This window comes from Equus caballus, chromosome 9, assembly GCF_041296265.1.
Source record: "Equus caballus isolate H_3958 breed thoroughbred chromosome 9, TB-T2T, whole genome shotgun sequence".
Classification (NCBI taxonomy): domain Eukaryota; kingdom Metazoa; phylum Chordata; class Mammalia; order Perissodactyla; family Equidae; genus Equus; species Equus caballus.
In genome coordinates, this window is record NC_091692.1 from 58501179 (window position 1) to 58523846 (window position 22668).

Genomic DNA, 22668 nt, shown 5'->3' on the forward strand with positions numbered 1-22668 from the left:
TAGATACAGTTATTTCAGACTTTTACAATTATATTTGATCTCTAGTTGTCTTTTAGGTGGCATGCTGTATTTTTCAGGTTGTAGTATCAAGATTATCAAGATTATGATTGTATGATTAAATGTAGATATTTTCAATTTGTTTCTGTGCTTTGGAACAGTTGAAATAGGGTGCAATATATCTGACCTTTAATGTTTGGTTAAATTCACTTATAAAACTATCTGAGCCCTTTGCCTTTCAAAGGTATATCTTTGATCACTTTTGCTATTGTTTAATGTAGCAAGCATGCAAAAGACTTTGTTTAACATGTATATGCAATCCAAAGAACAAGAATGAAAGGATTACTCGTGTTCTCATCACTCAATTTCAGAGAAAGAACACTACCAGTGCCTTAGATGCCCTCTGTGTTCCCGTCTGATCATCTCTTCCTCTCTGTCTCAACCCCCTTTTGATATAAAAACTATCCTAATTTTGGTTTACTGTTACCTTGCTTTTCGTCATGATTTTACCATCTTTGTATGCATTGCTAAAGATTTTATTATTTAGTTCAACAGAATTTTGAAATTTATCTTATGGAATCATATTCTATTTGTTTTGTGATTTTCTTTTTTGTTTTTGCTTTTTCCATATTTTTGTTTTGATATTCATTTATACTAACACATGTAACTGTATGTCATTTCACTACTTTATAATATTCCCTTGTATGACTATACCACGATTTATTTATCCATTCTACTGTTGATAGACATTTGAGTTGGTCCTATTTAGAGGCCTTGTGATTGCTTCTGTATGATCACTTTGCTACATGTCTCCAAGAACTCAAGTGCCAGAATTCCTCTAAGATATGCACCTAAAATGGAATTATTGGATTGTGAGATGTACATATGAAACTTAAAAGGAAAACTTCAATTGTTTTCCTAAATGATTTGAATGATTTCCTGCTCCTACCAGCCGTGGATGAGAATTCCTATTGCTCAGCATCCTTGCCAAGACTTCACATTGTCAGATTTAAAATGTTTCACCAATTAGATAGGTGAAAAGTGGTATCTTATTGAGGCTTTAATTTATATTTCCCTGATCAATAATGAGGTTGGTCATCTTTTCAAATGCTTGATGTCCATTCATAATTTCTTTTCTGTGAAATGCCTATTAGTGTTTTTTTTCCATTTGCCATTTGGGCTGCTTGTCTTTTTCTTGTTGATTGTTGATTCTTGTAGAAATTCTTTATATATTTTGAATATAAACCATGTTTTGTTATATATATTATAAATATCTTCTCACAACTTGAAGCAACTCCTCATTCTATGATTTCTCTTGGTGAACATAAAGGCTTCATTTTCTTATAGTTGAATTTATGCATCTTTTTCTTATGCTTTGCATTTTTTATATCTTGTTTAAGAAATCTTCCCCTCTCCCCAAAGGCAAAGATGTTTTTCTTTTTCTTATAAAAGTTTTAATTTTTGAATTCATTTAAGTATTTAGTCTATCCATAAATAATTATATAGATTTTTCATTTTTAGCATTTTGGTTTAACTTCTTTAATATAGTTTCCATCTCTCTGATGAAATTCTCCATCTTTTCCAGTAGATCTTCTAATATTTCAATCATAGTTTTTTAAAAGTCCTTGTCTGATAGTTTAAATATCTGGACTATATTTTGGACTGGTTCTATTGAATACTATATTTCCTGACAACGGACCTTTTTATATCTTGTTTATCTTATAGCTCATAAGTTTTGATTGGATGCTGGATATCACATGTAAGAGAACAGCAGAGCTTGAGGGGAATAATATTTATGTCCAAAAATGAGAACGCCCCTTCTTCTGTCAAGCCATTGATATGAGAGTGGTTGAGGCCATCTGTTCATAGTTGAGCTAGGTTTGGATTTTGTTGTTTCTATTCTTACCTTTGGGGCTCACATACTTCAAATTTCTTCAGCAGTAGGCTGCTGCTACTCTGTTTTTAGTATAGGAGTTGGGTTGCTGGAGGAGTGTTCTCAGTGTCTTGCTTCATCCTCAGCTTTCAGTAGGCTCTGTATTTCTGCACCACAGAAGGTGTCTCTCCATGCTCTTGTCCTTCCTTTCGATGTTACTGCTCTGGTTGTTATTCACTAGAAGCCCTGGTGGGGACAGGGAGGTTTCTTGGTTCTCCTGCCCTCAGTCTTAGCCAGGCTCTGTGTACCTGAGCTCAAGGGTGAGGCTCTCTCAACATTTTCCTCCTCCCCCTGTGGAAGCCCAACTCTTCCGTGTATCATCGGAGTGAGTATCCTGCCTCTCACCCAGTGGCAGCAGAACTCTGCTTTATATCATGCAGGATTCTGGGTGTGAGTGGGTTTCCAGCCCTCCCCTAGAGATATATGTGTTTTTCCTAGCGTCAGTGTAGGACAGGAGTGCGATTTCCTACTCCTTTCCCTGTAGCCACTGACCTTTGCCCTGGACTGCCCTAGACAGTTTTCTGCCTCTCCCCCAGGGGCAGCTGAGTTCTGCTTCATTTGAAGAAGGGTCCTGCAGCAGGTAATTTCTTGCCTGCCTCCCAGCATTATCTGGTCATTGTCTGCACTCCTGTACCACCGAGGTGGGCTCTGTCGGGGCTTCTGTCCTGCCCCCAATATTTCTTGTGAGCACCTGATGAAGGCCCGTGGAAAGGATCTGGAAAATGGGTTTCTAGTGTCCTTATGTGAGGGGTTTCCAGAAATTCTAAACTCTCACATTAACCCACATTCACCCTTTAAAAATGTGTTAGCATTTTAGTTGTTTTCTTCATTCCTGCTTTTATGACTATCAACTCTTCCTCTTGTCACTGCCAAAGGACAGTTCATGTGTCTTATCTTTCCTGAAGGGGCTTGTTATCCTCTGGAATTCAGTTCCTCTGGTTTAATTGCAATCTCAGATCTCTGATGGACCTAAAAAATGTTATGATTTTATGAATTTTCCATCTTTCTGTCATTGTTAGGATGGGGGCAACATTTTCCTGTGGCTATCTATATCTTAAGAGAAAGCAAACTGATTTTTCTTCTCCCTGCCACCACCACTCTCCATTCCCCTTCTGTGCCTTGTTTTTCTTTATAGTATTTAAAATTATCATTATATTGTATTTATTTATTTATTGTCCATCTTCCTCCTCAGAGTGTAATCCTAGTAAGGCAGAATATTTGCTCATTTTTCTGTCTCTAGCACATAGTAGGAACTCTAAACTTGTTGAATAAATGCATGTATGAATGCCAGAGATCATGACGTTTTCTTTAGTATCTTGTATTTGCTCATTTTCATAAAACTGCCCTTCTTCTGAGGCTCTTCTCTCCCCCTTGTTCTGCCATATTTTTCATACGTCCCATTTTGATTATGTTCTTATTCATCCTTTAGTCAGGCAAACCTATTTGCACTCAGTATCTCTGTTCACATTGATAACAAAGAAGTGAGGGGCTTGTCCTTGGGACTCCTTTCTGTTTTCCGTTGATTTAGTCTGCCTCCTCTCCCAGACCCACACCTGGCCTGCAGGTGGTTGTGTGCCACTGCTAGTCTAATCTTTCATCCTAGTAGGCTTTCACCCAGTGAGTTTCTGCCCTACTATGTGAAGAAGGTTCTTCCCCTTCCTCCCAAGGCCTGAGTCTTTGGTAGTTAGGGCTAATGTGTGCCTCACAAATAAAGTCTACATTTCTGAGCATTGCCGTTCCCATTCTGCCTTCCTAGTTGTTTTTTCATTTGTTTGCTTGTTTTTTTTAAATAACTTGTTGGGGAGAAGAATTTTCTTTTTTCTTTTTTTTTAAAGGTTGGCACCTGAGCTAACATCTATTGCCAATCCTTTTTTTTCTTCTTCTTCTCCTCCCCAAAGCCCCCCAGGACATAGGTGTATACTCTAGTTGTAGGTCCTTCTGATTCTGCTGTGTGGGACGCTGCCTCAGCATGGCCTGATGAGTGGTGCCAGGTGTGCGCCCAGGATCCAAACCTGTGAAACCCTGGGCCGCCGAAGCTGTGTGCGCTAACTTAACCACTTGGCCACAGGGCTGACCCCCTTCCTAGTTGTTTCGCTTTGGCTGCTATTGCTGTTACTGTTGTTTTAATAATTTTTACTCTTTACTGCATTTGGAAGAGATGGTGGTGAAAAGGAAGTTGAAGGGTGGGGAACTGGTCAGTGCTCTGCCTGCCTCAGGGAGCAGCACGTGAGGGGGCGCAGATGAGTGGGTGCCCCACTTCTCTGTTGGTTCTAGGCCATGTTATTGCTCCAGGGGCTCCACATCTGGCAACAGAGGCAGTGAAGGGACTGCACATTTTCCTTTCTTTTATGAGATGATTCTTTTTCATGAACTGGAGTTTACTATGTCTCTGGGTAGTCTGTGCTTGTTTTGTTTGCTTAAATAAGATCCAAATGTATTAAAATTAACGTTCATTTCTGCCTGACTCTGACATGAGGCATAACAAGTTTGTCATGTTTTGCTGGGTTATCCTTTGTGAAGTTGCATTAAAGCATGCTAGCCAGACACCATGTTGAATAAGACCTCATGCACTATTATTTTCTAAGTAAATGTAGAAACTCTTATGATAAGGAAAATTCAGGTTCACTAAAAATGCTACTAAATTAGAAGAAGCTTTTTGTCATCACCTAGTTTTTAAATCAATTAATGTTAAAATTACAGCTGCTATCTCAAAGTGGCCCCCAATATATTTAATGATTTAAAAATATGTATATTAAAACTAGCTTTGATAATCCAAATGGTTTATAATCATTCTTCCATAGCATTGTGCCAAAGACCTTATCCTATGGGATATCATTTAGTTTCCTATCATTCAAAACCATTTTCCCCATCTTCTCACTATTTAAGTAATAATTCTGGATTGGAGAACAGTGGTTTTTCAGAAAACATAAATGATTGGAAAACATAATGACTGGAAAACAACCTCAATTATTCTGAAGGATAAAATAATAGTGTCTGGATTTAGTTACTCTTATGTGTTATCTGAGAAAAAGTTCATTAAAACACACTTTGACACTTTAATCCACTGGAACTTTAACTTCATTGGGAAAATGGTTCTGAGATTGGTGATAACGTTGACTAATTGGTTGGTTCATACTACATGGGATTACACCACTTTCTGAATCAGAATTTCCTACTATTGCAACATATTTTTTCTTTACTCTTTTTTTCCCCCTTAGAAACAATCCATTTGGGTTCATTGCATGGCCATTTGTTAGTCTGAGGCATTGTGCTTGTTTGTGACTACGATGAAGTCATAGTGGGCTGAGCCTGTCTGTGTATACAGAGTCAATGGGAGATCCTGCAGCTGCTCAGGGAAGCAGACAGTGCAAGGGATCACCTTGATATTTCAAACCCAAAATCCTGCTTTCCCAAAGACATGGGTATTTTCATTTTAATCATCAAGAAGAGTTGTTCAACTTTGGTTTGCTTACTAAATGCTGTACATAGACATCAATCTATTGTACTTTCTTAAAACTTTTTATTGAAGGGTAATATTCTCAAAGTGCATAAATTCTAAATGTATAACAAGATGAATTTTTACAAATTGAGCACGCCTGTGTAAGTGATACTCAAATCAGGAAACAACATGACCAGTACCCCAGAAGCTCTCCTTGTGCCCTGTTCCTGTCACTAATCCTCCTCACCATGGGTAAGCATTCTCTCATTTTGCTTGTTTTTATATTTTATATAAATGGAATTATACACAACGTATTATTTTGTGTCTGGCTTCTTTCCTTCTTCATTACGTTTATGAGATTCATCTACACTTATCATGTATTGTGGTTGTTCATTCTTACTCCCGTGCTGTGTTCCACTGATTAATACAACACAATTTATTCATTCTTCTGTTGACAGACATTTGAATAGTTTCCTTTTTTAGGGTGGGATGGGGGCTATTATGAATACTTTATGAACTTTCTAGTACATCTCTTTTGGTGAAAGTATACATACACACACACATTCCTGTTGTATATATAGCTAGGAGTGGGATTGATGGGTCGTAGGGTATGCATATGTTCAGACTTAGTAGATAAACCAGTTTTCCAGATGGTTGTAAATACTTACATTCACATCAGCAATGTATGAGAATTCCAGTTGCTCCACCTCCTCACCAATATTTGGCATTTTCTGCCTTTTTCATTTTAGCCGTTCCAGTGGGTATGTATTGAATGTGGTTTAGTTTATATTTCCTTGATGATAATGAACCTGAGCACTTTTTCATATGATTATTAGTAATTTGTATATCCATTTTTTGTGAATTGTGTGTTCAAGTCTTTTGCTCATATTTCTATCAATTGACTCTCTTTTTGTTACTGTTTCCTAGGAATTCTTTATAATGTGGATATGGATCCCTTGTTGTGTTATGCATTGCAAATATTTTCTCTTCCTCTGTGGGTTGCTTTTCCACTCTTGTAATGGAGTCTTTGATGTACAAATATTCTTAATATTAAAAAGTCCAATTTATTATTTTTTTCTTTAGTTTCTTTAGTTTTTCTATAGTTTAAACTTTTTGTGTACAGTTTAAGAAAACTTTTCCTACTCCAACTTGACAGAGCTGTTCTATGCTTTCCTTGAACATCTTTATTTAGATTTAAAATTCATCTGACTTGATATTCATATATTGTATGATGTAGAGATCAAGATACATTTTTTCCAAGATACATTTTTCTATATCCTATTAACCTAGTATCATTTTACTTGGTTTTTAGCTTGTTTAAAATGTGTCCATAAAATTTAGTTCCACTGAAATTTTTTTATATTTTCCTGGGGAGAATTACTAATGATTCTTGAAAAAAAATTATGCCTATGGTGATTTAAAATTTATAATACAATCTACAGGTTTATTTAGCACTAATGTAAATTGAAATCTTTCAACACCAGATGGATTTATTATGCACAAATCACAATCATTTTTTAAAAAATAAATAATTGTTCTCACTTTTTCATTTGAATTCAATTCAACTCATGTTGATTATATATCTGTTAAAATTTGGGACAGTTGAGAATGGGGTTGAAGTTTGGAGCTCCATTTTTATGTCATTTAGGTTTTAAGTCATATAATGAAGTTTTGAAAGATACGTCAGCAATAAACCATCTTTTTTTAATATTCAAAATTATGTTAATAAAGAGAAGTATAAAGTGAGAACTTTTATTACTATTAGGATGAACTTAAACACCTCTTATGTTACGCCTTTGTACTAAGTTTTCTGCTAGTAATGACACAGATCTTTAGGATGTGAAAACAGAGAAGAAAATATAAAAGTTTCATTTCTGTATTGGGAATGCCTGTGAATGCTTCCTCTTTGAAGTCATTTCTGCTTAATCCTTTTTTGTCTTTTTATTATTTGTTCTAGGTTGTACTCGTCAGTGGACATCTGGACAGCTGGGACGTTGGGCAGGGTGCCATGGACGATGGTGGTGGAGCCTTTATTTCATGGGAAGCACTCTCGCTTATTAAAGACCTTGGTAAATATTTAAAAAATCATTAACCAATGTGTGAGGGTCTCAGTAGTGACATGTTTAACTCAACACACAAAATACTCAACAGATTAGTTATTGTGGTATGTTCAAAGATCCTCCTGAGGTCTATATGTTTTTTGTCAGGGGATTCCCAGAAAATAACTAATTTGTCTCCTTAAAGAAGAAAATTTTTATTCAAGTGTAGGCCAGACTTCCAAAGTATCAAATATGATCAGCCACTGGGGAAAATGAACAAGCAAATGAAACTAGAAAATTTAACCACATCAGTCAGAAACTATGGAAGGAAACCATGATCAAGTGCCAAGAAAAATCAGCAGCTCCTCCTGCTTCCTTTTTCTTGTTCATCTTAAAGACATTATCAGGGTGTTAGGATAGCTTTACTGCAGTCGTGTTTCCATGACGAAAGTCAAAGAGAGCAACATAGGACTGGAGGCATGATTCCTTTAGTCACAATGAAGAATCCAGGCTGCAAAATCGGACCTTCCAGGTAAACCTAGACATGGGGAAGGTGGACTGGCATAGAAAGGAAGGGCCAATAGTGAAAGCAGTTTATTTTGATGACCTTGTTTGCAAACAGAAAACGTGTGTTTTTTTCTTTGTGTTCTGGTCAAAAAGGTGGATTTTGAGTGAGGTTAGAAATAATGGAACAGTCTTAGGCGAGAGTTCCATGTCTGAATCAGAGCAGCGGCAGTTTAAAAATGCCTCATCAGCAGAATGTTTTATGTCATTACTATGGAGTAACCTCAGTTTCAGACATAGTAAAAATCAGAACAGTCCCTTTGGTGAAGGCTTTACATTGCTGACGTAAGCACATATGTGTTTAAATTCATGCTTTTCCTCCAGCTTTTAATGAACCCTCTCATCCTGTAAATCGGCCCGTTAAATAATTGTTCATCTTAACAGTAGATTGCTGGGATTGTATTGCTTGGGGAAAATCTTTGGTGTGCCATTTGGATTTATGCCTGACTTGTGTTTTAAAAATGGAAAGGTGGTTGTGAGGTTTTTTGCTTCTAAATAGGCCAGTGTCTCTCAGCCTTGGCACTGTTGACATTTGGGACCAGATAATTCTTTGTTGTGGGATCTGTCCTGTGCATTGTAGGATGTTTAGCAACATCCCTGGCCTCTACATAGTAGATGCCTGTAGCACCATCCCTCCCTCAAGTTATGACAAACCAAAAAGCTGTCTAGACATTGCCAAATGTCCCCTGGCAGGGGTGTGTGGAGGGACACATAAAATTGCCCCACTAAAATAAATGAATAAAAAATCTCTAGGAAACCTGAACACAGGGTCATTTATTTTTGAAAGAAAACAAACTAATTGGAAACCTTACATTGTAGATACTTACACTTTTAACATCATTATCATACTGAGCACCTACTATGTGAAAGCACTTTGTAAAATCTGGGCATGTAGAGAGGTTGCAAGCATGTCCTCTGTTCTCAAGACCCTTAGAATAGAGTTGGAGACATACACATGCACCTATACACATAGTTATCAAAATAGACATAATTTCAAGGCCTACTTTTAGAATTGGGTAAGGCATGAGAGATTGTCCAGCAAATACAACCAAAAAACACACATTCCTTTAGAGAAGATCTGGGAGACTGTATGTGAATTCTTTCCTCTTCCCCCTTCCCTTAAAAATATCCCCTTGGCTATCATCTCTGTCTTTTTTTTTTTTTTTTTTAAAGATTTTATTTTTTTTCCTTTTTCTCCCCAAAGCCCCCCGGTACATAGTTGTGTATTCTTCGTTGTGGGTTCTTCTAGTTGTGGCATGTGGGACGCTGCCTCAGCGTGGTCTGATGAGCAGTGCCATGTCCGTGCCCAGGATTCGAACTAACGAAACACTGGGCCGCCTGCAGCGGAGCGTGCGAATTTAACCGCTCGGCCACGGGGCCAGCCCCAATCATCTCTGTCTTTAAGTCTATTCCAGGATGAAGTGGGTTCTAGAGATGAAGGAGGCAGATAGCAAACATTTCCCTCTTTATTGGGCATATATATTTATTTTGGAAGTTAATTTTATTTTAGTTTGTTCACCCAGCTTGATTGGAAGCGGAGTGGTAGAGTGAAAAGAGAACTGGACCCGTCTGAATTGGATTTCAGGTCACTCTTTGTCACAAACTACTCTTTTGACCTCAGGCAGGTCATTTGAACTCTCTGGGCTTTGTTTTCCTCATCTCTACTCGACTGGACTGTAAGCTTCCAGAGTATTTTATCTGCTCTAGGTTGGAATAAAATTTGTGTCTTCTCTAGGCTTTGAATCTTATTTCTTTAGTACTCAGCATGGGACCCTAAATCACTGTTAACTGAGTTGAATTCAATTGCATAGATAAATGTCAAACAGCATGCAAATGTGCATTGAGTATTTTTTTCCAGGTCCAAAAGTACACCAACTTCAGTTGATAGGTAATGATCAGTCTCCTTCATTTCAGGACTTAACTCTCCTATATATTTCTGAAAACCTATGTAAATATGTGAATGAAAGTCTAAAATAGAGAGGAATATTTCCTTTGAGTAGGTGTTAAGAGGCAGCATGGCATATTGTTAAAAAAGCACAGACTCTGGAGCCAGACTGCCTGGGTTCAAATCCAGCTCTGCAACCTACTAGCCACGTGGCCTTAAGCAAGTTACTTTTTTCTCTCTGTGCCTCAGTTTTCTTATCTGGGAAACGAGGATAATAATAGTTCCTGTCTCATAGGGTTACTTTGAAAATTAAATAATCTATGCACATAATGTACTTAGAATGGCACCCGATCAGTACTCAATAAATGTTAACTTTTATTATTTAATAAGCATGACTCTGACAGTACTCCATTTTTTTATGTAAGGGAAGATAATAATTTTCTTTATCCCCACCCCCATTAGTGATTACTTTGCGTCCTAGCCTAATATGTTTGTTATACTGATGTAACTCCAGGGCCAGCTGCTACAGTATCCCTCAATATCATTTCCCTTTACTATTTAAGTTGCCATCCTTTGTCTTATGGAAATCCAGTGACCCCTTCACTTTTTTCCACTTTCATACTAAAATCTCAGGAGTCTAAATTTCTCCTGTCACTTCTTGCATCTACTTCCTACTTAGGTTGAATGCCCAGTCTCCACTCTGCACCTCACTTCCTGTGATTGCACCCCTTGAGTATTACTCTTAATTTTAATATCAGAATTAGATTGTGGATTTCTATTTGTAGATTGCCTTTGTGTTTTAATATGAAGAACTGGGTTCAACATGTAATATATGAGTTCTAGATGAAAATTACTGATATACTTAAATAAGAAATAGGACTTTGGGCTAGAGGACAAGAAATGGGTTCATAAATATATTACTTAATTACATTGAGCCCAAACTGTTTAATTGGTGAAATATGAAAGCTCTGTGGCAATCTCTTTTTCCAAGAAACGTGAGACTCCTTTTGGCTGCTGTTCTTGGACGAGAGGTCATGCAGCATGCATATCAAAGTGCCTCAGTGGGGCTTGTTAATTTGAAGCATTGGTCCAGTGGGGCTTTCTGATATTTAGGAATATTGTTCTAAGATTCATCCTGCTTGTCTTTTCTCCTTTGTTCTCTTCTTTCACGACTCTTACAGAGTCACTGTTTCTGCCCAAATCATCAGCTAAAACTATATTTGATTAATCTAACAGAAGAGATATTTGTGCTTTGCAAATATAATCAGTCATTCCTGAGTATCTGTCAACAGAAGGCTATTTACTATGAAATGCTATTGAGTACTTTTTTGTGTTTGTGGTTTACTGGACTTGAAACTGTTTGTTTGAAATGTCATTTCCTGGAATGTTCTAGTGTCAGTGGACAAAGCCTATGGCCAAGGATGTTATGCTTCAAAATGTTCATTTGGCACTTGAAAAATAAACCACCATCCATCCTGAAATTCTTCCAACTTTACCATTTTCTCTGAAGTTAGAATTTTGAGTTTTCAGGCCTAAACAAAGGAAAAAAACTTATATTTAACAGTACTACCCGATTGTTGAAATGTGGAATATATGTAAAACATCTTTCTACAGAAATTTGAATGTGAACAACCTGATTGTGATTATTATAGATCTTGGAAGTCCATATATTAGAAGAATATTTTATTTATATGTTCTTTCACTCATATACTCAACAAATATTTATTGTGCACTGACTACATGTTAGTATGCCAGATGCCCTGTACCAAAGAGGTCTGAGACATGGTTCTTGAAATTCTTGAAGTGGGAGAGACATTTAACTCAAAAATTGCAATGAAATAGTTATAAATTCTTTAACTGAAATGTGTACAAATTACTTTGGGCCCCTGGTGAAGAGAGGGTCAACCATGGCTTGGCTGGCTCAGAGCACTTTCACAAAGGTGATATTTGAGCTTTCTTTGGTCAAGATAAATAGGAATTTCTGAAGTGAAAGGGGCACAATGAAGAATTCCCAGCAGGGCATAGAGCTTCCAGTCCTGCACATCATTAACGACGAGGAAAAAGTTGTTGACAATAACAGTCTTGGGGTTGTTGCGGGTAGAGGCTTTGTAGAATTGCAAGAGATGTTCACTTTTTACCTGATATATTTATAAAACATCAGATGTTTTAATAATAAGCATGTGTTACTTTAGTAATCAAAAAAATCCTCAAAGACCAAAAAAAAAAAAGCAAAAAGAAAAGGGAGATTCGAGATTCTTGGTATTGCTATTACCATAAACACTTACCAGGTACAACAGGGCAGAGGTAGGAAGTAGTAAGAGTCATACATACAGGAGTCACCAAGCCTTCCAGGCTCAGCGTATACCAGGGAGCACAGCCTAATTAATGTATGTGAAGGCTTTGGTGTCGCTAGAGCTTTATGCAGTCATTTCTAATGCAATGGGTTCTCTCTTAGAGGTGGGGATCCATCCAGGAAGAGGGTTTCGTTCTCCCAGGCCCTGGTCAGGCCTCCATTAGAAAAGTCTCAGCAAGTCCAATCCAGAATAACTGAGCGAGGGAAATGAACAGCTTCCAATGAAGTGGAAACCTAAAGGGTAGAGCTAGAGACAGCTAGAGCTCTGAAGCAACTTGGCACTAGCACAGACCTAGAAAGCAGATCTCAGTTACAAAGGACCTCCCCCTGGGCTTAGCCATACCTCTGGGTGTAATAACAGCTCTAAAAGCTAGCATTTACTGAATATTGCTGTGTTGTAGACATTGCACTCCACTACGTACATGCTCTCTTTTCTTCCAGACAATAACCCCAAGCAGTAGATACTCGTTATATTCATTTTGCCCAAGAGGAAACTGAAGCAGAGAAAAGCAGAGTACCCCGCTCAAGGTCACACAGCTATTATGTAAAAAATTTAAATCCAGGCAGCCTGACTCCAGACCTAATACTCTTATGTACTTTATAATATTGTTTTACTAGAAGAGCATTCCCCGTCTCTTTCTAGGAACACTCATTCTTAGGATATCAAGATGTTATGTAGAAAAAAAATGTGTCCCATGGCGAAATAATTTTGGGAAACTCCCTCTTGGCAATTTCTTTATTCACCAAAAAACATTTGAGAGTCTTCCATGGATAGAGTGTGCTTTGAAAAGCACCGCTCTGGGCCATTATTGGAGTTGGTAGAACTGGCCAAGAATACCGAGCAAGAAGATTTGCTCAGATACGTTCATAGAACTGAGTACAAATGGCCTTGGATTTGTTCTCATTCTAGATTTTCTAGGCTATCTTTGGGATCTTGCAGTTGCCAGCAAGATAGAACCATGCAGTGGTTCCTTAATTGCAAGGTAGAGATTATTCTTATATTTCTTCTTGAAGAACTTTTGTACCCACCCATGTGTAAACTCTACCCAGCAACTATATTCTTATTCATACTATCTGAGCTTATTTTACTAAAATAAATGTAGTATTATTGGAAATGTTTGACATATGCTAAGGACTCTCTCTGTCAGGTTTTTCTATGGCCCCAAATGAATCAGAATTTGGTAGGATTTTTCTTTCCTAGAAGGAATTTTTATCTTAAAATATTCCACAAACTCTCCCTACTCCCATTTTCACTGTTTTTCTTTCACAATTATTTCATGAACACTGGAAGGGAGACTGATAGCCCTGGGAAAAGTAGCCTATTAAAATCGCCAGTCTTCAGTGGTGGAAGGAAGTACCTTTAGGAAATAATATATCTGCTTGTGGAACTGTCTAAGAAATTAACTTGTTTTAAGTCTTAGGAAAAAGTACATTTCTCCCTGACATTAAATTTCATTTTTATTAAATTTAATTTTAATATATAGTGGTTGTTTGCTTTTATTTTTTCTGAAAAAATTTTAGTCTTGACTTTTTAGAATTGCATTTAGTGCCAAAAATACCTACAACAAAGAAGAATTAGAAACCAAGAATTTGTTTACTTTTTTTTGTTACGTCTAAAAATAGACTTATGGGGGCAGGCCCCATGGCCAAGTGGTTGAGTTCACACGCTCTGCTTTGGTGGCCCAGGGTTTCAACAGTTAGAATCCTGGGCATGGACATGGCACCGCTCATGAGGCCATGCTGGGGAGGCGTCCCACATGCCACAACTAGAAGGACCCACAACTAAAAATACACAACTATGTACCAGGGGGCTTTGGGGAGAAAAAGGAAAAATAAAATCTTTAAAAGTAGACTTATGGTCGGGGCATTTGTGGCTCCTTCTCATGGTCTTTTGAGGATGATCTCATTTTTTATTCAGATATACTATTTCCTCTAGTGGCAAGTTATGTAGTGTCTAGCCTTATCCTAAGACCTGTGGCAGATACATATTTTTTCAGCTGGAAATTGCTGAGAACTTTCCCTGAGGTTTGAACACATTCATAAGTTTCACTAAAATACTTAGCATCTTTATATTCATTCAGCTAACATAGACCTTTCCACTGGCATGTGTAAAAAGACCAACTGTGTATAGATTGATCTTCCAAATATGTTATTGAGATAAAATAAGATTTGTTAAAAATGAATCACTTAGAATGTGTTCTACCTTTTAGTTTGTATGTGGTATAGGATATTCTGTAGTCATTTTGGAGCTTACATGAACGTTGCTCTTATTATTTTATCACTTAGTTAAAATGCACCATTTCAGTGTAAAAATAGGCAAGTCTCAGGCCCAGTGGCATACAACATTGTGACCAATTCCTTTCTGTCTGACAGAGTCTGGAGGGGTGGCAGATGAATGCTGTGAGAGGAAGAGTCTCACGGGGCCCCTTTATCCGTAGTGTGCTCAGCTTCCTCCCCAACATCTGCTTTGATTTGGTCTGTATGCCTTAGAAAGTTAAGACAAGTGGTGTTGGTAAAGGAAATGGCAGCTTAAAAAATTAGTGTTTTTTATCCTAGAGAAGAAGGATTATGGAAAGACTGAATAATGATATCCTTAGTGCCCCAGTGGATTTCCTCCCACCCAAGAATGGGATCCATCTAAATCCAGGGTGGAGCTGTCTGGAAAATGTAGGCTACCTCATTAAAACAATATCCTCACAGTATTGCACAACTTGGCTCACAAGGAGATCTCCTATTTCAATAATAAATATTGAACACCTACTTCATGTTGGGCAAATAAAATGGGTAGGACACAGGTCCTTCCATCAAGGCGCTCACAGTCAGGTGGCAATGGCTTCACATGGACAGTGACATTTGAGCTAAGCCTTGAAAGGGTGGAAGGTGGGAGAAGAAAGAACAAAATCAGAGCTCATGAAAGTATGTAGTTTGAGGAGTGGAGGAGGTTTGGTGAGTCTAGATCAATAGGTGAGTGAGGAAGGGTGGGAAATGAATCAAATGAAAGGTGAGAGTCAGTTTGTAAAGGGCACTGGATACAAAGCTGAAGTTTGGAATTGGTGCTGTGGGCAGTGGGAGCCATTGAAGATTTTAAGCATGGGATTGGCATGATAGGATTTTTTCTAAAGTAAAGATACCGGGTAGGTTATCCTTTTAACCTGTAAAGAACTGTGATGAATACAATAGAGACACAGGAAAATGGAGTGGGAGACTCCAGCTAACATACCAAGCCTGCAAAACCACAGCTCTGGAGTTATTAAGCAAGTTTTATTTGCTATTTGCTATGTGGCTGACAAGCCAGCTTCTACCTCGCTATGCTAAGTATACTAAAGAGGAAGCGATGGGGTTTCCAGGGTTGCTGTGTTCTTCGCCTACACACTTCTCTGCATCATGCTAATGCTGCATTTTGCGAAAGCTGTGGTTTACTCAGCTTAGAATGAATTCTGTTCCAGTAAACTTGCCTAAAAACAGATGTCTGCCAGCAAAGAAATGGGAAAATATACTATGAACATCTGATTGGACTTTTATGCTTAACTGGACTTTAAAAATTGTCCTGGAAGATAAGGCGTTAGTTTAGTTCATTCTTAGACCCCTTCGACTCGGAACATCCTCAAAATTAAGCACTAGCAACAGAGAATATCTGTTGGGTGTGTGATGGAAACATCAGGCTAAATAAAGTATTGAAAGAAGCTGACTATTATAAGATTTCTTATTTGTAATGCTACTAATGCCTTCCTCATATTGGATAATCATCACTGATGAGCTCGTATTCAGCCCATGTTCTTGCCTGACACCAGCGTCTCTAGATTATATGATGTGACCCAGATCTCATGGATTTTTTCAACCCTTCAGATCCTGCTCCTTAACCCTTAAATAACTCAAAATCTGTGCGTAAATGAGAGGCAGTATGGTTAGTAAAGTAAGCATATACAATATGTTAGAGTATCTTGGGTTCAAATAATTCCATGCTACTTAGTAGTTGTACTATGTTGGACAAATTATTTAACCATTTAAATCTCAGTTTCCTCTTCTGCACAATGGAAACAATTTATCTTCAGTAGCTGATAGAATGATTTGAAATAATTTGGGCAGTATCTGGACCCTGCTAAACCATCAATAATAGTAACCATTATTATTAGAGCTAATTGCCAAAACAATGGGTAAAGGTGTTCCAGCAGAGGATATACTCTCAGGATCAACTTTCTCTCTCAAGTCTTGGTGTCTGTATCCCATTGCACAGTTCAGCTTGGTCAGGGCATCCCCACAGCAGAGAAGCTCTCATAATAGAAGAACAGTAGCTGGTTCTGATGAGCCAAACTCACAAACCATCACCCCAATATAGCCACCATCCATGAGTATATACAATGCCAATTCTCTCATCATTGCTGTAGAGAAGGGCAGTTAACAGATGCTTCATAAATGTTAAGGATGTGGGGATGGAGAAATCAGCTTTTACTGTCCCCTTTTCTGTCTCTGCCAATGTCCTTAACCCAGTAACACTGTGTATACAAAGATTTATAATATTTCTAAAGAAAAAAATAGTAAAAACAGGAAATTGCTGTTGAAGGCAACATAATTTACTACAAAGAAAATCATTTCAAATGTAGAAAAAAATCAAAGCGGAGAACACAAAGAATCAAATTAGTGCTTGCTGTTTACAATTTACCCTGCTAAGTGAATTCTCAAGAAATCTTCCTATTTTTTAACGTAGTCAAACCTGCAATCTCCAGGCATTCTCAGAAGATCCTCATGCATAGAAAACTGTTTTATTTATTGTTTTATCTTCTTGAAGTGAGTGTTTAGTCCACTAACTTTCAGTCTTATTTTCTAATGTATATATTTGGGGCCATACTTTTCTCTCTAAGCACTTTTAGCTGCTTTAGCTGCTTTCCACAAGTCTTGAAATACTGCCTTAATGGCCATCCAATTAAATATGTTGGAATTTTCATTGTGATTTCCTCTTTGACTCTCTATTATAACTTTCTTTGAGTTTCAAAAAATATGAAGTTAATATTGAGTCATTGAGTTCCAATTTTGTTGCATAGTGCTTGTTAAACATGATTTATAGAATATTAATTCTTTCGTATTCACTTAGACATAATTTTGGCTTTTTTTTTTTTTTTTGAGGAAGATTAGCCTTGAGCTAACATCTGCTGCCAGCTCTCCTCTTTTTGCTGAGGAAGAGTGGCCCTGAGCTAACATTTGTGCCCATCTTCCTCTACTTTATACGTGGGATGCCTGCCACAGCATGGCTTTACAAGCAGGGCATAGGTCTGCACCTGGGATCCTAACCGGTGAACCCTGGGCCACCGAAGCAGAACGTGTGAACTTAACTGCTGTGCCACCAGGCTGGCCCCTAATTTTGGGTTTTTATGTAGACAATTTTTAAAAAATGTGTTATGTTGACTTGAAAAACTATATAGCTTCCTTTTCCTTGGAATAGGGTTCTACATATATTCATGAGAGCAAAATTGTTAATTGTGCTGTTCAAAACTGCTGTATCATTACTAGTTTTTTATCCACTAGATCTATCTGTTTTTGAGAGAAGTATATATTAAAATCTCCCATTAAGATTGTGATTTTATAAATTTCTCCTTGAATTTCTATCAGTTTACCTTTATATAGTTTGAGGCTTGGTTGCTTCATATAGTTGAGCCTAAAGACCTTTATTCTTAATAATGATTTTTCCTGCAATTCTGTTTTATCTTATATTAATATAATGCAACCAACTCTCTTTTGGTTTCTCTTTATTTTTCTGTTCCTTCATTTCTGACTTTCTAGGCCATTGTGTTTTAGCTGATTCTGCTGTAAATGGCATATAGTTAGATTTTTAAATATTCAGTCTCACGGTATCAGTTATGAGGATGTTTGTTCTGTTTATCGTGATCACATATTTTAGTAATTTTCTAATTTTTTTTCTACTAAAGTTCCTATTTTTCTTTTTTTCTACTTTTTTTGCTTTCTGTTTGATTAATTGGTTTTTCTTTCACTCTCTCCCTATATTTCCCTCCACTGTTTGGAAACTTGTACGTTTTCTTTCTGTTCTTTTAGTGGTTACAAATAAAATGTCACAAGCATATTTGTCTTAATTAAATAATATAGCAATCATAAATTGCTCCAATGTATCCCTTTCCATTATACATATTATCATATAGATTACTGTCATCTTTTAAGTGCTATGCCTCAGTTTCCTCATATGTATGATGAGGATTATAATAGCATCTACTTATAGTTATGATAATTAAATGAGCTAGTTCAGTTCCTGGCACATAATAATTGCTTAGTAAATGTTGGCTGTTTTTATTATTTATAGTCAGTAATTATTAGATTACCAACATATTTACTGACATTTTTATCAACTATTATTCCTTTCTTCTGGCTCAGTTACCTTCTTCCTGAAGTAGAACCCACAGTAGTTCTTTTAATAGAGTTCTGTGAGCAATAAACTCTGTTTTATTTGAAAATGCCTTTATTTTGTTCTTATCTTTGAATGATGTTTAGTTGGGTATGGCGTTATAGATGGTAGTTATTTTCCAGAATTTGGAAGATATTATTCTGTTTTCTTCTGGCTCCTATAGTTGAGAAATCTAATCGTATCTATGACGATCTGCATTTTCTTGAGGAATGGTTTGGGGACATCTTTGTTTTGATTTCTTCCTGCTCTGATTCTTTTTGCTTCTTCAATTTGAGAACCTTTGTCTTTTCTTTCCTTTTGGATTCTGTAATGGCATAAACTATTATCTCCTCAAATATTGCTCTCTCTTATTCTAAAACAGAATAAATCCAAATACAGAAGAAAATAATACATTTAACATAAATTCAAAATCATGAAAACTTTATGATACTGTTTTTGGATATACACACTTAGAGAACAATGTTAAAACAATCAGAACACTGGTTACCACTGCAGAGGGTCTTTTCTTCATTGAGAACTTTTTTTCCTGAGAGAGCAAAGTGTGGAGGTGCCTGGATAGCAAATCCAGACGGGTTTTGGCCTGATCTCTGTGGGTTTCCGAGATCTTAGACCAGTCTTCCAGTTATTTTCTCAGCTTGGGGTTTTCAAAACCCCATGGGTTACTGCAGCATCAACTTTTACTTTCTGTTCTAGCTTAAATTCCCTAATTGTTTCTGGTGTCTGGGGACTTCTGTCTCTTTCTCTTTCCTTTTCTTTCTCTTTCCCTTCTCCCTCCCCGCCCTATCTCCTTTCCTTCCTCTCATTCTCTCTTCCTCTCTCCCTTTAGCTTTTTGTGAATTATACTATGGATGAAACAATAATTTTTAAAATTTTACTTTCTAAGCATTTCTACTTGCTTGTATGAGAAGGGATCCCTTCTGCCTTGGCTCGAGCAGTCAGAAGTCCACCTAGTTCTTTTCTAAGAAAGCAAAACACCTTTCATTCAGCCTGATGCCTGATATCTGGAGAAGATAAGAACTGGAATGTCAGGACAATGATTTGTCTGTGACACCTATTGTCATGGAATAATGAGGAAGGGTGAAAAGCATGAATGGCCAAGGCCAGTGGTCCCTGATCATTATACCATCAAATTTCCCTTGTATTTTTATCTTTATACGTATACTTTGCAAGATTTTACAAAAAGAACAAAACAAAAAACACATATAAATTGTTGACTAAGGATGATTTGTTTTCAAGTTTTGTTAATCACGAAATTTTATAACCACCACACTTTAATTTATCACGAGATGACCAAAGTAACCATATCAATTTGATATTTTTCCAACTAAGAGCAAAGAAATTAAATTTGCCCATTTAGTTTTCTCAGAAAACCATTTCAACTATAAAAGTATAACTTTTTTCCTATGTTTTTTAGAATATTTGACATTGGCTCATTGAATCCCTTTCATGATTGTGGGTTTGGAAACACTAGCATAAAGGTACTGATTGGAGCCCCAGAAAGAGAGCAGACATTCTTGCCCATCTCCTTCCTCTCGCAGGATTTAGCTACTGCTGGCTGGTCTAGAGAGTGTGTCTGCAGCCACGGCTAATCTCCTTCTTGACTCAAGTCACAGCATCTACAGAGGTTGGCAGCGCAATTCCTGAGTGGTCTAGGTGAAGGAATTTATTAGCTTTAGAGGATATTATTGGGACTAGCAGGAAGATTATCACACAAAATCTTCTTGCCATTCACGACAAATGATCTCAATTTTCGTATCAGATTAGACATTCCTGGGCCATCAAAGTAAATATGTTCTTATTAGTGATTCTGCCCAACTTTGGTAAATAGAACTTGTATAATTAGCCCTCACTTAAAGATTTTCACTATAGGTTCTTGTTTATTTATTTATTCTTTCGATGCCTTAGTGCCTTAGAAAAATTTGTACTGATTCTTCTTGGCAATTATCAAGCAAGGCTCCTCCGTCCTCCATCTCCCAACCCCCAACTCCCGGCATTGAAGAAGAAACAAATCTCTAATTCCAGATCTAAGCCACTCGTGACACTCATGCCTGGGCTTACTCTGAAGTCAGCCTGTCATTGAAGGACAGCAGGCAAAGCACCAGTCACTGGAGAGCCTGGGGAGATAGTGGGACGGTGAATCAGGAAGCTATCAGGAGGAGCAACCATTTCTTTGTTGCTTTGTGTAGTTAGAGAAAGCATATTTTTAGAGTGCACTTTGCTAGAGGGATAAACAATACAGTTCTATTCAAAAAAGTTCTACAGACTTTTGAATCATACTTCTAGCTTTTTAACTTACCTGATTCACCCCTATGTATTATTCTGTTTTCATAATGAAAAATGGTCATTAAGTGAGGGATGTGTATATTAGTGAGTGTACTTAGAGTTCTACATTTAAATCTGAGGGATAAGGATAAAGACAATGGAATGAGGAGTGATGTTGGTCAGTGGCCTGGAATGAGTGGATAGGTCCCTGAGTGGGCTCAGGTAGGAGTCATATGGGACATGGGCACATGTGCATCCTTCTAATCCTTCCACAGGGGCTGCTGCCTGCTGTCTGTATTCAAGGATATTTTATGATGCATATACTTGCAGATCCCTAAATAAACCATTCTGTTTCCTCTCTCCTCATTCACCAAGTCTCCATATGCTGTTGTGTACTCATTGTTTCCATTGCCAGATTTGAGCTCCATTAGCATGACTTTTAATCTTTGCATGTCCAGCACCCAACACAAAGTAATACCAATAGTGTCTGTCAAATTTAGCAGAACTGGCTCTGCTCAAGTGCTTTGGGCCAAGAAAGTGAGAGGGCCTAGAGGGAAGCTTCGCTTTAGGGAGTGGAGGAGTCACTCCATGGAAGCCCTTGCTCTCTTATAGAAACACAGGACTGGTAGGGAAGCATAATTATGACTAAAAGGACAGGAAAGCAGAAAGAGGAAGAAGGTAATGAGACAACTAAATAGAAGTGGAGCCTGCTCAGGGAAGCACAGTCAGGTGGAGGAGTGAGGTTGGGGTGCACGTCATAAAGTCAGATGGGAAGTCCACATCTACATCTGTTTGATCTGGTCACCGTCGTTACACTGTCTCTGGATTTTAGCCTTTTGTTAATCATTTAATCATTTTTCTTTTGTCCTTTCTTGGCTCCCTCTTAAACATCACATTAATATCAACTCAGAAAACTTCTTTTAACCTAGGCAGTCTTCCAGGTGAGCTACTTTCAGTCCCTTTTGACATACACATGTTTAAAGTGACTTATTTCCTCTTATGGAAGAAGACTCATTTTATTGAATAATTGTTTCAAGTGGAGAGATTAGTTGTGGTCACAGTAACAAATTTTTCATAATTCTCCAAGTGCTATAAAAAGTGGCTTAATGGCATGAAGTGAATTCCCATGATGGGAGTTGTCCTGTCATTGTGAATTGCTGTAATCATATTTGGAGAGATATTTCTTTCCACACTGTCAGCAACTATGTAGGGTTTGTTTTAGATTCAAAAAGTGTGAGATGAGTTGATCTACATCCAAGAGATTCAAACATTTTTTGTTGTTGTTTTTGGATCTGATTGCTAGTTCAGTTGTGGGGTAGTTTTATCATGTTTAGCTATCTCAAAATCTTATATTCAGAGACAATTTTTACATACTCTTTTTGTTTCCCCTTCACTTACTGAAAGATGGCTAGAGAAGAAAAATAATCTCTTATCTTCTCACATTACATTCAATTTTGTGATAAATCATATTCCTACTACTCTACACAAGCCTTATTTCTAAAAATTTTTGTATATAATTTTCTCAAGATTGATCAGCGTTTTCCCCCATCTACTACACACACATCCATGGTTTTTGTTTTCTTTTCAAATCTTCCAGACTTGGAAAAACTGTACTGTTTGTAAGCAGATGATTTAATTTCAATAAATGCCTTTTTATTTCTCTCTCCCTGTGATTTACTGCTTGAAACCGTGAGAAACATCCAAGTACAGATGCTGTTTTCCAGCTTTGACAAAACCTTGGTTGTTGACCTCACAGACTTAGGAAAATTTATCTCATGTGATTCAAT

The 22668-nt window shown here is 37.3% G+C and overlaps 1 protein-coding gene across 4 annotated transcripts in view; it reads left to right on the forward strand.

Moving 5' to 3' along the window:
• The window catches only part of CPQ (carboxypeptidase Q), a 462573-nt gene that overhangs the window by 308452 nt on the left and 131453 nt on the right, over positions 1-22668 (forward strand). For all 4 annotated transcript variants that reach the window (XM_001490623.6, XM_070222379.1, XM_070222380.1 and 1 more), the window contains one exon: positions 7327-7438. In XM_001490623.6, coding sequence (XP_001490673.1) covers positions 7327-7438 — 112 coding nt within the window. The remainder of the gene's footprint in view (positions 1-7326; positions 7439-22668) is intronic.